Genomic DNA, 17,493 nt, shown 5'->3' on the forward strand with positions numbered 1-17,493 from the left:
ATCATGTATTTGACTTTCACTACTCCCTCTTCTCTTTGTGTTCCAACCACGTTGGCCTCCTTGCTGTTGCTCTAACACACCAGACAAGCTCCTGCCCTAGGGCCTTTGCACTGGCTGTTTCTTCTGTTTATTCTTCCACTAAATACCAACTTGGCTGACTCAAGTCTTAGCTCAAATGTTATCTTCCCATTGAGGCCTATCTTGGTTTCCCTATTTAAAATTTTATATTTTAATGTAAATATTTTCATATAAATATTTTTATGTTTTACTATAAAATATACCATTTATTTATATTTTTCCTGCTGGGAGTGAGGAGTATATGGGTGAAGGTGGTCAAAAGATATGAACTTCCAGGCGCCTGGGTGGATCAGTTGATTAAATGTGTTGACTCTTGATTTCAGCTCAGGTCATGATCTCAGGGTCATGGGATTGAGCCCTCTGTCGGGCTCCATGCTCAGCACAGAGTCTGCTTGTACCTCCCCTCCCCCTTCTCTTTCTCTCTCTCTAAAAAAAGAAAGAAAAAAAAAGAGATGACTTCTAGTTAGAAGATAAATATGTTCTGGGGACGTAATGTACACCATAGCAACTATAGTTGACAATACTGCATATTTGAAAGTTGCTAAGAGTAGATTTTTAAAAAATATTTAATTAATTTATTTGAGAAAAAGACAGAGAGAGCAGGGGAGGAGCAGAGGGGGAAAGAATCAAAAGCAGACTCTGCGAGCTGAGTGCAGAGCCCATCACAAGGCTCTATCTCACAACCCTGAGACCGTGACCTGAACCGCAACCAAGAGTCGGATGCCCAACCTACTGAGCCACCCAGACATAAGAGTAGATCTTAAAAGTTCTCATCACAAGAAAAAAATTATTAATATGTGAGGTGATAAATGTTAACTTACTGTGGTAATCATTTTGTAGCATATGCATATATCAAATCACTATGTTGTACGCCTTAGATTAATACAACATTATATGTCAATCACATCTCAATAAAATGGAAAAAAATTTTAACACAGCCCCAGTGTTTTCAATTTCCTTTTTCCCTGCTGTTTTTCACTCTGTAGCATTACCAGTTTTCCAACATACTATGTAATTTATTTGTTATGTATTATTTTTTGCCTTTGTTCCACTGCTAGAATAAAAGCTGTATCAGAGCAAGAGTTTTTCTCTGTTTTGTTCTTTAATGTATCCCAAAAGACTAGGACAGTGGCTGGCTCAGACGAGGCATGTAATAAATATTCTTTAGATGAATGAAAAAGCATGCATGATTTTTATGATCAGAGAAAAGGAAAACAAAGTCCTCGTATGGAAAGAAGAAGAAAAGCCTGACCTGGATAACAGAAGCGATTTTCCTTATTTGGATATCTGATTCTTGTTTTCCCTTTCTGCAGGCTTTAGCAGAGGAAGAATGATTGAGCACAGCCTCTCACTGTGCTATCGCAACAAACTCATCTTAGCCCCTATGGTTCGGGTAGGCACTCTCCCAATGCGGCTGCTGGCCCTGGACTATGGAGCAGACATTGTGTACTGTGAGGTAAGAGGCTCCTGATTTTCCTGGAGGGCTTTCTACCAGTGCAGCCTCCTTCTTTGTGGGTGGGAGTGGTCAGGAGTTAGTGAGGGGCAGAATGGGCACTCACTTCACAGGCGCTCCCTGAAGGCAGTGGGAGACAAACGTGACACTTGTGAGTTCTCTGGGCCCTGTTTAGGGCCAGCAGCCTTGGCAGCATGGAGGCCTTGTGGGATCCCTGGGCTGGGTGGTTAGATGAATGTCACGTCAGGTCACTGCCCTGGCCTCTGTCGGAGTTAATAGACATTCAGTGCATGAGTGAATGAACTTAAGGTTAGGAAGAGGAGGAAAAGGACCAGGGAAGCTGGATGGGGTTGGTTTTGGGAGCCACAGGATTTTCTGGTGGTAGTAGCTACTGGGTTGCCTACATCCTGGCTGTTTTGGAGAATAGAAGGACTTCAGATCCAGATTTAAAAACCTTTTTCTAGGAAAAACAGCATTATAGAAGTAGCTGATATTGGACTTGAGGAAAGAAAGTGAGGGCATTTTGGTCCCATTCCTATGTGGCATGGGCACTGGGAGATTTGCCTGGCAGCTGGGTATGCATAGTCATGCTGGTTTTCAGCTTTATGGGAAGGAGAGCTGCAGAGCCTGGCAGAGGGATGCCCATGGCTGGGGATCGCCATGCCAGTGTCTATAGGCGGGCAGGGCCAGAGCCGTTTAAGGTGCTAGCAAGATGCAATGGGAGAGAGGGAGCATGTGTTGTCCAGATGTGGGAGTCAGAAAGGGAGGTTCCCGAGTTTAGGATCACGGGCGTAGGACCTGACTTCTAAGGGGTTTGTTGAAATAAAGGCAAGGAGGTCTGAGAAATGAGAGCTGGGCATCCATAAGCCTTCCAGGCTGCCAGAATGTGGCCAGGGCAGGGAGGAACCTGTGTCCAGAGGCCAGTCCCAGGGGAATGGGGTAGTGCACTGAGCACTATTTATCTGGTCACTCATCTTTTGAGCCCCCACTCAGGCCCCCAGGCAGTCAGCTGTGGATTAGGTGTAGCCTTTCTTAGCCAGCACCCTCCTGGGCCTCCAGAAAAACCTCTTGGATTTAGAAGAGGATTGGGAGGAAGGACTGTGAGGACTCAAGGACTGTGGAGGACTTCGAGGACTCGTGGACTCAGAACCTGAGAAACGGGGACCAAAAAGACGAGTCCCAGAGAGCTTCACTGTTGTTTTGTTGCTTGTGATGCCTCCTTTGGCATGCTTGATGGGCTTTCACTCTGGCAGAGTCAATATGGCTTATAAACAAACCGGCCTCTGCCAGAGGACACCTAGGTCTTGCACTTAGGCCTAACCCCTGTGGAGAGCAGAGGCAGGCTGGCCAGTGGACCCTTGCTTAGCCTGGGTAGCTGGCTGGATTCGGGACCAAGTACTGGACATGGCACAATATGGTGCCTGGTGCCCCCTGGCGGATCCAGCTTGGCTCTGCAGGCCCGCCGCCTGGATGATCTTCCTGGGTTCACATGAGGTGGTCCAGCTGTGGATTTAGTTAAACTATTCCACCCATCTCACAGGACCAGAGTATAGAGTCTAGGAAATACCAGGCATGCACACACCTCCTTAAAACCTCTGCAAAGCCCTCAACAGCTGGAGGTAAAGAAAGGATGAACTAGCTCAGCAGTAGTCAAGGGAGCAGTAGTCTGATTCCCCACTAAGATCTGCCTTATTGATAGGGGTTTTCCAGGACTTCCTCAGATTTCATTTATCTATTCCTTTTTATAAAGACCAGGGGCCTCCAGTTCCCCAGAATGTGAGAGGACATCTACCTGTTGGACTTTTACTAAGCAAGACCAGGGGAGGAGGCGGTGTTCTTAAGAGGCCCTGATTGCCAGAATGCGTCCTTAAAATTTTTTTTGTGTGTGTAGTAAAAAACACATAACATAAAATTTACCATCGTGGGGCGCCTGGGTGGCACAGCGGTTAAGCGTCTGCCTTCGGCTCAGGGCGTGATCCCGGCGTTATGGGATCGAGCCCCACATCAGGCTCTTCCGCTATGAGCCTGCTTCTTCCTCTCCCGCTCCCCCTGCTTGTGTTCCCTCTCTCACTGGCTGTCTCTATCTCTGTCGAATAAATAAATAAAATCTTTAAAAAAAAATTTACCATCGTAACCATTTTTGAATGTGTACTTTGGTAGTGTTGAGTTGTGAAACAGATCTCTAGAATCTTTTCATCTTGCACAACTGAAACTCTATACCCATAAAACAAGTCCCCTTTGCTCCATTTCTCCAGCCCCTGGTAACCACTCTCCTATTTTCTGTTTTTATGAATTTGACTACTTTAGGTACCTCATAGAAGTGGAAGCATGCGATACTTGTCTTTTTGTGACTGGCTTGTTTCACTTAGCATAATGCCCTCAAGGTTCATCCATGTTGTAGTATGTGACAGGATTTCCTTCCATTTTTAGGCTGAATAATAGTCCATTGTATGTATATGCCCCATTCTGTTTATGCATTCATTGGTGGATGGACATTTGGGTGCTTCTATGTCTTGGTTATTTTGAATAGTGTTGCTATGAGCATAGGTATGCAAATATCTCTTTGAGATCTTGCTTTCAATTCTTTTGGATATATATATACCCACAAGTGGGATTGCTAGATCAGGTGGTAGTTCTCTTTTTAATTTTTGGAGGAAACTCTATGCTATTTGCCCTAGGAATTGCACCATTTTACAATCCTACCAACAGTGCACAATTTCTCCATGTCCTTGCTGACACTTGTTCTGTTCTTTTTTCTTTTCTTTTTTTTTTCTTTTTTTCTTTCTTCCTTCCTTCCTTCCTTCCTTCCTTCCTTCCTTCCTTCCTTCCTTTCTTTCTTGTCATCCTAATGGGTGAAAGGTGACAGCTCATTGTGGTTTGAATTTGCGTATCTCTGATGATTAGTGATGTCGAGGATGTTCATATGCTTGTTGGCCATTGGTGTATCACCTTTGGAGAAATTTTTATTCAAGTCCTTTGCCCAGAATGGGTCATTTCTTAAAACTTAAAAAAAATTCAAATTTATAGAAAAGTTGCTCTATGTCTATACTTCAATAAAAACAAATTTTAAAAGAGAAAAAATTATTAAAAAGTTGCAGGAATAGACAGAGAGCATCCATACCCAGACTGACCTATGGTCAACATTTTTGCTTGATTTTTTTTTTTTATCATTTGTGTTCTATCTAATGTATATATATTTTCTCCTTAACTAATTTTTTAAAACTTTTTTAAAAAAGATTATTTATTTATTTATTTTGATAGAGAGCGTGAGCTGGCGTGGGGTGGAGGGAGCAGTGGAGGGAGCTGGAGAAGCTGACTCCCCGCTGAGCCGGGAGCCTGATGTGTGGCTTGATGCCAGGACCCTGGGATCATGACCTGAGCCAAAGGCAGATACTTAACCAGCTGAGCCACCCAGTCTCCCCCTTAACTAATTTTTTAAGCTCTAGTATAGTTGACACACAATGTTACATTAGTTTCATGCATTCTTCTTAACTATTGGAGTAAGTTTCATACACTATAATTTTCACTTCTCAAGTACTTCATTGATATTTTCCCAGAATCAAGTCTTTTTTCATATAATTATGATATAGGCATCATCTTCAGTAAACTTAACATTGATATAATACTTTTTAAAAATCTACCTTCCATGTTCTAATTTTGTCAATTGACCCAAAATTTTTCCTCTAAGCATTTTTTTAATATTTAAAAAAATTTTTTTAAATGATTTTATTTATTTATTTTTGCGAAAGAGAGAGAGGGAGGGCATGAGCAGGGGGGGGGGCAGAGGGAGAAGCAGACTCCCTGCTGATCAGGGAGCCTGATGCAGGACTCCATCCTAGGACCCTGGGATTTTGACCTGAGCCAAAGGCAGACGCTTAACCAACTGAAGCACCCAGGTGCCCTAACATTTTTTTTTTTTTAAAGATTTTATTTATTTATTTGACAGAGATAGAGAGAGCCAGCGAGAGAGGGAACACAAGCAGGGGGAGTGGGAGAGGAAGAAGCAGGCTCATAGCAGAGGAGCCTGATGTGGGGCTCGATCCCATAATGCTGGGATCACGCCCTGAGCCGAAGGCAGACGCTTAACCGCTGTGCCACCCAGGTGCCCCATCTAACATTTTTTTTTTTAAGATTTTATTTTTAGGGTCGCCTGAGGGGCTTAGTTGGTTAAGTGTCTGCTTTCGGCTTGGGTCATAATCCCAGGGTCCTGGGATCCAGCCCTGTGGCTTACTCTCTGCTTAGTTGAGAGTCTGCTTCTTCTCACTATGCCCTGCCCCCCCAACTCACGCTTTCTCTCTCTCAAATAAATAAATAAAATCCTTTAAAAAAAGATTTTAAGTTATTTCTACATCCAACATGGGGCTCGAACTTAAAACCCCGAGATCAAGAGTTACATGCTCTACCAACTGAGCCAGCCAGGCTCCCATTTATTTATTTATTTATTTATTTATTATTATTTTTTTTTAAAGATTTTTTAAATTTATTTGACAGAGATAGAGACAGCCAGCGAGAGAGGGAACACAAGCAGGGGGAGTGGGAGAGGAAGAAGCAGGCTCATAGTGGAGGAGCCCGATGTGGCTCAATCCCAGGACCCTGGGATCATGCCCTGAGCCGAAGGCAGATGCTTAACCACTGCGCTACCCAGGCGCCCCCAGGCTCCCCTTTAAAACCTTTATTGAGATATGGTTCACATGCCATATAATTCACCAATTCAAACTGTACAATTCGGTGGCTTTTGGTATATTTACAGAATTGTGCATCCATCACCACAGTCAACTGTCGAACATTTTCATCACACCAAAAAGAAACCTCATATCCGTTAGCAAGCCCTCCCCAATTCCTCCCTCCCCTAGTCCCTGGAAACCACTATTCTGCTTTCTGTTTCTATAGATTTGCCTGTTTTAAACATTTCATATAAATAGAATCATACCACATATGGTCTTTTATGCCTGGTTTCTTTTACTTAGCATAGTATTCCTAAGGTTCGTCTATGTTGTTGCATGTATCAGTACTTCGTTCCTTTTAGTGGCTGACTAATAGTTAAATGTATGTGTGTACCACAATTTGGTTATCCATTCAGTTGATGAACATTTGGATTATTTCTGCCTTTTGCCTGTTATGAACCATGCTGCTATGAACAGTTGTGTACATTCCTCTTGGGTATATACACCTAGGAGCAGAATTGCTGGATCATATTGTAACTCTGTGTTTAACCATTTGAGAAAATGCCAGACTGTTTTCTGAAGCAGCTGTGCCATTTTACGTTCTCACCAGTATGATGTTTCCAGTTTCTCCACAACTTTGCCAACACTTATTGTCTTTTTGATTATAGCCATCCTGGTGGCTATGAAGTGGTATCTCATTGGTTTTGGATTTGCATTTCCCTAATGATTAATGAAGTTGAGCATCTTTTCCTATGTTTATTGGCCATTTGTATATCTTCTTTGGAGAAATGTCTAATAAAATCTATGCCCATTTTTTAATTGGGTTATTTGTCTTTTTAGTCTAAGAATTGTAAGAGTTCTTTATATAATCTGGATAATAGACCTTTATCAGATAGATGATTTGCAAATATTTTCTCCCATTCTGTGAGTTTTCTTTTCACTTTATTGATAGTATCCTTTGATACATAGAAGTTTTTAATTTGATTAAGTCCAGTTTATCTATTTTTTCTTTGTTGTTTGTAGTTTTGGTATCATCTCTAAGAAATTATTGCCTAATCTTTGGTCACAAAGACTTGTGTCTGTGTTTTCTTCTATGAATTTTATAGTTTTGGCTCTTAATACATTAGGTCTTTGAAGCATTTTGAGTTAAATTTTTTTTTTAAAGATTTTATTTTATTTATTTGACAGAGACAGCCAGCGAGAGAGGGAACACAAGCAGGGGGAGTGGGAGAGGAAGCAGCAGGCTCCTAGTGAAGGAGCCTGATGTGGGGCTCGATCCGAGAACGCTGGGATCACGCCCTGAGCCGAAGGCAGACGCTTAACTGCTGTGCCACCCAGGTGCCCCATTTTGAGTTAATTTTCGTATGGGATGTGAGGTAGGGACTCTAGCTCACATCAAAATTCATTTTCTTGCACTATTTATTGAAAAGGTAATTTTTCCCCAATAAATTGTCTTGGTACCCTTGTCAAAAATCAGTCAATTATAGATGTTTTGGTTTGTATCTAGACTCTCAATTCTATTCCACTGGTCTATATGTCTATCCTTACACCAGTACCACAGTCTTTTTTTTTTTTTTCTTTTTGGGAGAGAGAGAGAGAGCGAGTGGAGGGGAGGGGCAGAGGGAGAGAGAGAATCTTGGGGCTCGATCTCACAACCGTGAGATCATGACCTGAACCGAAATCAAGAGTTGGATGCTTAACTGCCTGAACCACCCGGGTGCCCCAACACACAGTCTTGATTATTGTAGCTTGGTAGTAGGTTTTGAGATTAGGAAGTATGAATGTTCTAACTTTTTCTCTTTCAAATTGTTTTGTCTAATCTGTGTTCCTTGCATTTCCACATGAATTTTAGGATCAGCTTATCAATTTCTGCAAAAAGAGGAATTAGGGTTTTGATAGGGCTCGTATTGAATCTGTAGCCCAGTTGGAGAATATTTCCATCTTAACAATATTAAGTCTTCCAATCCATGATCATGTCTTTCGTTTATTTCGCTCTCCTTTAATTTCTTTCAACAATATTTTGTAGTTTTCCGTGTGCAGGTCTTTGCCTCCTTGTTTTCTTCTTTCATCATTTCTCATGAGAGATCAATTGTTTTTTTTTTTTTAAGATTTTATTTATTTATTTGATTGAGAAAGAGAGAGAGCACAAGCAGGGGGAGCAGTAGGCAGAAGGAGAGGGAGAAGCAGATTCCCTGTGGAGCAGGGAGCCCGTCATGGGGCTCGATCCCATGACCCTGGGATCATGACCTGAGCTGAAGGCAGACACTTAAGGACTGAGAAATCAGTTGTTAATCTTATTGAGGATGTGGTAAGTCACTTCTCTTTTGCTGTTTTCAAGATTTTCTCTTTGTCTTTGGTTTTCAGCTGTTTGATTGTTTATTTCTAGGTGTGGCTGTCTTTGAGTTTATTTCACTAGGCGCTGTTGAGCTTCTTAGGTGTTGGATTAATGTTTTTCATCAGATTTGGGAAAATTTCTGCCACTGTTTCTTCAAATATTCTTTCTATCCCTTCTCTCCTTCTTATCCTTTAGGGGCTCCCATTATTCATTTTGGTATTAATTTTTTTTTTTTTGAGGGGGAAATTGTATAGCTTTTCAATCTGAGTGTATTTGTATTTCTGCAAATAAGAGCTATACCAAAGATCCTTCAACCAAATTAGAAACTAAAAAAAATGTACCTGGATATACCAGAGGTGGGGGTAGAAAGGTGGCATGGAGAGACACTGGTGATAAATGTTATGGTCAGCTCAGACAGAGAAAGCAAGCCAAGAGGAATGAAAAAGATGAAGGTGTCAGGGTGTATTTCAGATATAGGAACATAACACATGATAGACAAGAAAGAGTAAGCCTGTACATGGTAAGGCATTATATTATTTATTTATTTTTAAGTAGGCTCCATGCTGGGCAGGGCCCAATTTGCGGCTTCAACTCATGACGCAGAGATCAAGACCTGAGCTGAGATCAAGAGTTGGATGCTCAACTGACTGAGCCACCCAGGTGCCCCTAAGGCATTTTAAAATTAAATGTTGTGGGGTGCCTGGCAGGCTTAGTTGGGAGAGCATGTGACTCTTGATCTCAGGGTTTTGAGTTCAAGCCCCACATTGGGCATGGAAAATTGGGTAGTCATTTGAAGAAAAAAATGACTTACAAATGGCCTTAATTTTCAGGTAAGTTAAAATCTAAATTAGTTTTAAAAAGAAAAAAACAATTAAGATTATATTCTTAACTATATAATGGAGATATATTTAGAAAGTAGAAGGCACTCTTCATGGCAAAGTTAGAGTAGTCTCCCACTCCCAGAGGTTGGGGGATGGGTGAAGTAGGTGAAGGGGATTAAGAGGTACAGACTTCTAGTTATAATGTAAATAAGTCATGGGGTTGAAAAATACAACACAGGGAATATAGTCAATAATAATGTAATAACTGTGTGTGCTGACAAATGGGAACTAAACTCGTGGTGAGCTTTTCATAATGTAGAGAATTGTTGAATCACTGCGTTGTACACCTGAAAGTAACATAATATTATATGTCAACTATACTTCAATTAGAAAAAAAATAGGGTGTAGCTTAAAAAAAAAAACACCAAACTGAGGAAGTAGTAGTGATAGAAGAAAAGTATTTGTGATAAGTAAGACGGAAAAACTCAACATCCAATTTGACAAAGAGTAGACTTTTTCCTACAACTTGTATAGATGTAAAAGGCAGTTTGCTATGAAGACGCACGGATTGTAAACTCTATCACTTGGAAAAACAATGTTTTCATTAATTAAGGACATACAGTGAAAAAAAACATGAGGTCCCATTTTATCCCCACAACTAACTGAAATGAATAAATTTTTTAAAAAGATTTATTATTTATTTTTCTTTATTTGACAGAGGGAGAGAGTGAGAGAGAGAGGGAACACAAGCACAGGGAGCGGGAGAGGGAGAAGCAGGCTCCCCGCTGAGCAGGGAGCCCGATGCGATGCGAGGCTCAATCCCAGGACCCTGGGATCATGACCTGAGCTGAAGGCAGACGCTTAATGGGTGAGCCACCCAGGCGCCCCTGAAATGAATAAAATTGATGAACAGTGGTGTTGAGGGTGTGTGGGTGAGCAGACACACTTGTGGTTTTATTGGTGACAGTTTAATTTCTCCACTTAAACAGTTGAACATCTGTTGCGTGCAAGGTCGTGAAGAGGCTCTGACAGATGTTTCATGAGCCCTCGCAACGTGCTAGATGCTAATGATTGGAAGATGAATGAGACAGTATCCAGGCCCCAAAGGCTTTTTTGGTGCGGTGGAGAGACTGAAAAGAGAATAAGACATTTCAAGGGCCATTTTGCCTTAACTTCTCGTGGGGCTCAGGCTGCCTGGCCTGAGTCTTCAAAGCCTACCTCTGTGTGGACGCAGGATCCTCCTCAGGGGATTCAGAGTCTAATGGTAAAGATATGACAGGGGTATTTATAACTGGCATTTGAAGAGAGGTGGGTTTGGGCATCCCGAGGAGGACGAGTTACCGCTGGCAGGGCTGGGGACCCCAGCAAGGGCTGCCTTGCTTTACCCTGCTCATTTCCAGCGAAGTTCAGCCTGGCTGCAGAGCCTTTTTATGAGCACAGGCCACTCAGTGCTGCCCACTTGTCCACTTGCCTTTTTGCCTGGCCCTGCAACTAAGATCACTGCCTGCAAGGGCTCTGTGTTGGGCTGTGTCCATCCCTTGGGACACCACACAGATTCTTGGGGCTTAAGTGCCAACCGTGTATCTGTAACTGCTTGGGGGTGGTGATTTGTTTGGCCAGGCCTGGTGGACATCAGATACGTGATGACCTAAATGCAACACGGAAGAAATAACCACAGAAACACCTACAGTCTGTATTAACGTGGATGATGAGTATGTGAGGGGGAGCCCAATGGATGCCATCGGTGCCCTTTGGCCACTTTAGCCCTACATGCTCCTCTGAGGGAGCAAAGGCTATTGTGCCCACCTGGCTGGAGTTGGGACTTGCTGAGGCTCATAGGTAGTCAGTATCGGATGAGTACCAGGGGGCAGAGTTTCTTCCTATATTTTTCTGGACCTGCAGAACCCCTGGGCCTGAGCTTCTGGATAGTGTGGCAGGTACCTGGCTCTTGTGATTTATCTTACACGTTTACTGAAATGATCACTGAACAAAGAAGAACAGTTGTCTCCTAGCAAGAGGTAGAGAATCTCAGTCCTTCAGGAGACAGGCGCTTTCTCTTCATTTTCATGATCCCGATTTTGAAGAAACCTCTTTCTCCTTTCCTTCCTGAGTCTGTTTGAAAATGTCCAGTGCTCAAGAGCTGGCCCCTTTTGTTTCCACAGTGTGATCCATGTTGGACAGGAGTTTTAGAATTGATCTCGGGACACCTGGGTAGCTCAGTCAGTTGAGCATTTGCCTTCGGCTTGGGTCTTGATCCCGAGGTCCTGGGATCCAGCCTTGCAGAACCTGCTTTTCTCTCTCCCCCTGCCCACCCCTGCCCTGCCCCTCGCTCATGCTTTCTCTCCTTATCTCTCTCTCTCAAAAAAAAAAAAAAATTAAAATTAAAAAATAAATAAATAAATAAATAAAAATCTTTATAGAATTTATCTCAAATCTTCCTCTCTGCTTTTATTCGCTGGTCCCCCTTTTGTCCTTGGACATTTCCTGGGAGCCCATTGCTGTCTGCTGTTTGTGTAGGGGTGAGGTAGGAGGTTCTTTGAGGGGATGGACTGGAACTGAGACTACTAGGTGAGGAAAGTATCCAGGTATCCATAATCTGGGCTTTTGTCTTGTCTCTGGCTCCCTGAGTGCCTCACCCTTTCTAGGCCCCCAGCATCTCCAAGGTCCCTGGGAAGAACAGCTGATCGAGGGTAGCTCACTCAGACTCCTGCTTGCCATGCTTAGACGGGGAGGTCAGCACTACTACATTCCCCAAAAGCCATGATTTGTTGTTAGTAGTAGGGTGACAGGCCAAGTGATTCCGCCATTAGTGACCCTCAGTGATGGTCCCTCCGCCTGTACCCAATACCTACATGACCAGCACTGACAGGTGCCCTCTGATTTCTCCACAGGAGCTGATTGACCTCAAGATGCTTCAGTGCAAGAGAGTTGTCAATGGTGAGTGCAGTTCTGGTCCCAGGATTGCGTGTGCGCCTGGTCAGGCCCAAGCAGCACTAGCTACCCCTGCCCTTGCCTGGGGTGACAGTGTCCTTCCAATGTGCTCCTTGCCTGGCTGTGTAATTTTGTGGATCATGTACTCCCTTGACAACAGTTACTACTCTCCAGAGACTCTGACAAAGACCCAGATGTGAAATAGGCCAAGAATACCTTCCACCCAGAGGCTTGCTGGCTTAGAAATTGACAGGTTTCATAGCAGAGAAGAGGCGCTAAAAGCTTTGGGGTCAGGATGGCTTCAGCATTGTTCCTGTCTCTGCCACTCGCTCACTGTGTGACTTTGAGCAAGTCATATGACTTCTCTGCCTCCCATTTCTTCAGCTGTAAAATGAAAATCAAAACTCCTGCTTTACTTAAATCATAGGGTTGGAATGAGAATCAAATAAGATAAGGTACATGTAAGTACTTTGCAAACAGAAGTGGTTGTGCTAAATTGTGGTTTTGCTTGTGCTTTATTGATGAGGCTGATTCTGTTTTGATTAGTGTTGTGGTATTGTTTGAGGTTTTTGAAATGTATACACATTTGTGAAATCTTAATATCAGTTCACTAGAAGTTATGACTCCATTTTGTATTTAATCGTTTCAGATTTATATTTTTTCGGTATGGAAATTTCATTTTTACAAACCCATATAAGCTAGAAGATGAAAAACCCCATTAATCTCACATTTGAAGAGGTAGTCACTAAGAGGAATAATGTATATATTTTTTTACCACATTTAGTAGAGCGTGCGTATAAAAACAGAGGCTGTTTCTGTATATGCCCTCCCTTGGGATCATGCACTGCATGTTTTGCCCCTTACTTTTTTTTTACTAGGACCTTGTCCCATGTTGATATCTATAGATAACTATGTCAGAATTGATTTCATCATTTCATCAGTGCCTTAATGTTCCCAGTATTTTGCTGTTATAAATAAAACTGTAGTGTAAGCACAGAAGGTCTTTGTGGTTCTCCTCTCAGACTTCCTCCTGCCAGTCATGAGCCTGTGCTGCTGGAATTCACTTCCGTTGCCTCTCCCAACATGTCACCACTTGGACCCTACCTTCTTTGCCTTCCTTTTTTTTTTTTAAGATTTTATTTATTTATTTAACAGACAGCCAGCGAGAGAGGGAGCACAAGCAGGGAGAGTGGGAGAGGAAGAAGCAGGCTCCCAGCGGAGGAGCCTGATGCGCGGCTCGATCCCAGAACCCTGGGATCACGCCCTGAGCTGAAGGCAGACGCTTAACAACTGAGCCACCCAGGCGCCCCTACCTTCTTCACCTTCTAATCTGTTTAGTGCTGGGTTGATAATAACAGCTTCCATTTATGCAAGTGCTTTACGTGTATTAAAGGTCTCATTTATTTCTCAAAATAAACGCACAGGGTAGGAATCGTCTCCCCTCTGCCATGTTGGATTTCTTTCATGTGGCAGTCATCTTTGAAAGGTAATAATGGTAGTACCTACTGTAGAGCTTTATTATGAAGAACATATGAAATTCTTGTTATTTGCGATAGTTATGTTCTATAAAGTTGCTTCGAACGCCAAATTAGCAAATACTGAACCATCGCTCTTAGGGGAAATATGGGATTAGGTTGCTGCGGGCCTCTGGTCACCACATTTTCACTAACAGGTCAGTGCACAACCTGTTTTCTGTGTATTTCTATTTAAACATTGAACTCACAGCCAGTAGTACTTTAATTTCATATTTGAACAAAGGTCATTTAACATGGGTTTTCTCCAGAGGGCACCTCACAGCCTCTTGTGCTTAGGAGCACTGGATAGCACTTCGGCTCTGTGCTCGGGGCCATTTTCAACAGCGAGAGCAACAAAAGGCCCACAAATGCAAAAAAATGTAGCATTATATATACCACCATAAGGACGCTTCTTTATAGTGTGAGAGCTGAAACAGGAAGGTAGAGCCTTGCCTTGTTTGACCTCAGCTGGGGGTGCATGCATCAGGTGACTGACTTTTTATAGTTCTGTGTATGTCTGTGAATGACCTTGAAAATGCCATGAGTATTGATTTGGGGGTTACAGATACATTTTAGCAAGCAGGCAAATTTGCAAGTACGTAAGTACACATAATGAGGGTTGACTGTAATAGAGTGAATCTCCACTTGCAGTACCTAGCACATGGTAAATAATTAAGAAACAACAACTTTACTGAACTTCAGAGTGACATCTGGGAAAATCTGGGCCAAATCTGAAACACAGACAAGGTTCCATGTATGTACATTTTTTTCAGCGTTTTAAAAATTACAAAACGTAAACACTACACCAGGGAAGTGCATAAAACACAAGCACGCGGTATAACAAATAACTGTAAAGGCACCAGCATGTAACTACCATCACCTAAGTCAGGGACTAGACCATCACCCGCATCTCAGAAGCCTCCATGTGCACACCGGTTTCTTTGAAGAATTGTTACTTCCAGCATCCTTTTTCCCCTGCAAAGTGATATTTTTGCTGTGTTTTCTTCCAGGGATTAGGCTAGGTTGAACTTGCTTCTTCATTGAATGGCCCAGTGTGTTTGTGTTTTCTTGCAGAGGTGCTCAGCACAGTGGACTTTGTTGCCCCTGATGACCGAGTCGTCTTCCGCACCTGCGAAAGAGAACAGAGCAAGGTTGTCTTCCAGATGGTATGAGATCCCAGGGCCTGAGCGCCCTCCCAGGGGTTACTCATCCTTAAATGCCTGGGCTGCATTGCATAGTGGTGGTTTCCTGAGACTCTGCTTTAATGTTTTTCTTTTCTTTCTTTCTTTCTTTCTTTCTTTCTTTCTTTCTTTTTAAGATTTTATTTATTTACTTGACAGAGAGCACAAGCAGGGGGAGTGGCAGGCAGAGGGAAAGGGAAAAGCAGGCTCCCCGCCAATCAGGGATCCTGATACAGGGCTCAGTGCCAGGATGCTGGGATCACGACCCGAGCCAAAGGCAGATGCCCAACCGACTGAGCCACCCATGCGCCCAGGCTTTCATGTTTTTCAAAGATTTGTTCATGAGTGTTTACACTGTCAGAGACAGTTTAAGGAAATCAAGCTATGTCACTATTACATGCCTTCAGTGTCAAATATAATTTCCTTAGTTGTAGGAATTGCCTGTTTGGCACAACTTACATATTTTTTACCCCCCAATTCTAGGGGGTAAAAAATCAGTTCATGTTCTTTATTTTTGTATAGTCTGTATATATTTCCCGTAGAAAGAAAATTAGGTTTCCTCAAGAGCAGTTAATTTATGTTGTGCTTGTAATGACTCCATAGCACTCTTCTCTCACTTTAGGAATTTCTTGGTGCTTTTTCAGAAATAGGTTCTGCATGGTTTTTAAAAAATTAGGGGCACCTGGGTGGCACAGCGGTTAAGCGTCTGCCTTCGGCTCAGGGCGTGATCCTGGCGTTATGGGATCGAGCCCCACATCAGGCTCCTCCGCTGGGAGCCTGCTTCTTCCTCTTCCACTCCCCCTGCTTGTGTTCCCTCTCTCGCTGGCTGTCTCTCTCTCTGTCGAATAAATAAATAAAATCTTTAAAAAAAATTGGTAATAACAACGGGTAAACATATGGTAAAGCAAATATAGCAAACTATTAATTATAGAATGTAAGTGGAGAGTATATGAATGAAATGTTCGGTATATAATTTTGTCAACTTTTTTGTATGTTAGAAAGTAATCACAGCATTGAGGGCATTTTCTAGGCCTTCCAGTCCAATTTTTACCTCCAGCAGTGAGCTATTTCAGCGGGCTGGCTGTTTAAGAGAATGCCAGCCAGACTTTACTTGCCGAAGTGTGTGTGCATGTGCGCACACGTATGTGGTGTGTGTAGCTGTATTTGCACATCTGTGCATGTATACCTGTGTCAGGGGTGATGGTTGATGGAGCCTCTTTTGTTCCCAGGGGACTTCAGATGCAGAGCGAGCCCTTGCTGTGGCCAGACTTGTGTAAGTTCTTCTGTCTTTGGGACTGCCTTTGCCTCTCCCGTGGGCTGTGAAGCTTTATTACTTCTGGTGACCTTGGAGGCAACCACCTTTGTCTCTTAGCTGTCTATCTTTTCTTTCCAGGTTAGGGGTGTCTGGTTTGTTTGTTTTTTTCTCTGTTTTTGGCATCTGAGGGCTGGCCTGGAACTCATGTGTACCATGTACTCAGATCCCAGATAACCTCCGTTCAGGAGACTATTTTTTAGTGTTTATTCATGAAACTCCCTTTCCAGGGATTCTTATGACTATGAGCCCTAAGGTTTGAGTCTCCTGAAGTGTAGATAAGGGTTATTGCTGCCTAAATTAATGAAGGCAGGAGAGTACTGTGGGTAAGGAGATGGGCTTTGGAGTTAGACAGACCTGGGTTGGAATTCTGGGTTGCTGCTTGCTGAGTGACCTTACATACTTTAACCATACTTCAACTAAGAGAACTTAGTTTACTTATCTATGAAATGAGACCAATAGTACTACCTACCTCTGGCATTATAAGTGACGGTAAGTGAGATAATGCACGTAAATGTCTTCACAATATGTGATGTGTAGTGAGTGATTAGTGTTACCTATTAATTACAATAGCGCTGAGAAGGAACTCAGGCATTAACTACAGACTGTTAACTATATACACACCAGAAGATGAGCTAAGGGTCCGTTCCACATCTGAAAATTGTTTGGAGTAAGCCAACTTGTGTAGCCCAGCAAACAAAGGCAGTCCTGCAATTTCTGCTAGAACCAGTGCTCTGAGAAGGGGCTCTTGTACTCATGTCGCTTCTGTGCGTTGACAAATGGCTTTCACTACCCCAGTCAGAACTGGAACTCTGGGATCAAGTTCGGTGTGGCTGTCACTCAGCATTTGGATTATCTGATCTAATTCCCAAGTAGCAAAGTCCTCTACAACTAGCCCTTTGTAGATGTTTGAGTACTATATGCTCTTCCTCTTGAACTCTGCTCAGGGAAGGCAGTTGTACCTTTCAGAGACCAGTTTTTTCACCTTCTGTCACTGAGGGTTTCTATGTTTAATAGGGCCAGGGACATGGTAAGAGGTTCATGAGCACAGATCCATGCCTTTGACTCCAAATTTATTTCTTTTCTACTTCATGTTTTCCCAGGGAAAATGATGTGGCTGGTATTGATGTAAACATGGGCTGTCCAAAAGAGTATTCCACCAAGGTAAACTGATTGCTTTATATGCCTTACAAATACAGGGCAC

At 42.8% G+C, this 17,493-nt stretch overlaps 1 protein-coding gene across 4 annotated transcripts in view; it reads left to right on the forward strand.

Moving 5' to 3' along the window:
• The window catches only part of DUS2 (dihydrouridine synthase 2), a 46,224-nt gene that overhangs the window by 7,933 nt on the left and 20,798 nt on the right, over positions 1-17,493 (forward strand). For 3 of the 4 annotated variants that reach the window (XM_008702423.2, XM_040633487.1, XM_008702424.2), the window contains exons 2-6: positions 1,392-1,534; positions 12,243-12,288; positions 14,850-14,962; positions 16,207-16,250; positions 17,393-17,453. In XM_008702423.2, coding sequence (XP_008700645.1) covers positions 1,409-1,534; positions 12,243-12,288; positions 14,850-14,962; positions 16,207-16,250; positions 17,393-17,453 — 390 coding nt within the window. In that variant the 5' untranslated portion in view covers positions 1,392-1,408. The remainder of the gene's footprint in view (positions 1-1,391; positions 1,535-12,242; positions 12,289-14,849; positions 14,963-16,206; positions 16,251-17,392; positions 17,454-17,493) is intronic. The other variant, XM_040633488.1, reaches the window with a different exon arrangement.

The sequence above is a fragment of the Ursus maritimus genome, unplaced genomic scaffold (genome assembly GCF_017311325.1).
Source record: "Ursus maritimus isolate PB19 unplaced genomic scaffold, ASM1731132v1 scaffold_19, whole genome shotgun sequence".
NCBI classification, from domain to species: Eukaryota; Metazoa; Chordata; class Mammalia; order Carnivora; family Ursidae; genus Ursus; species Ursus maritimus.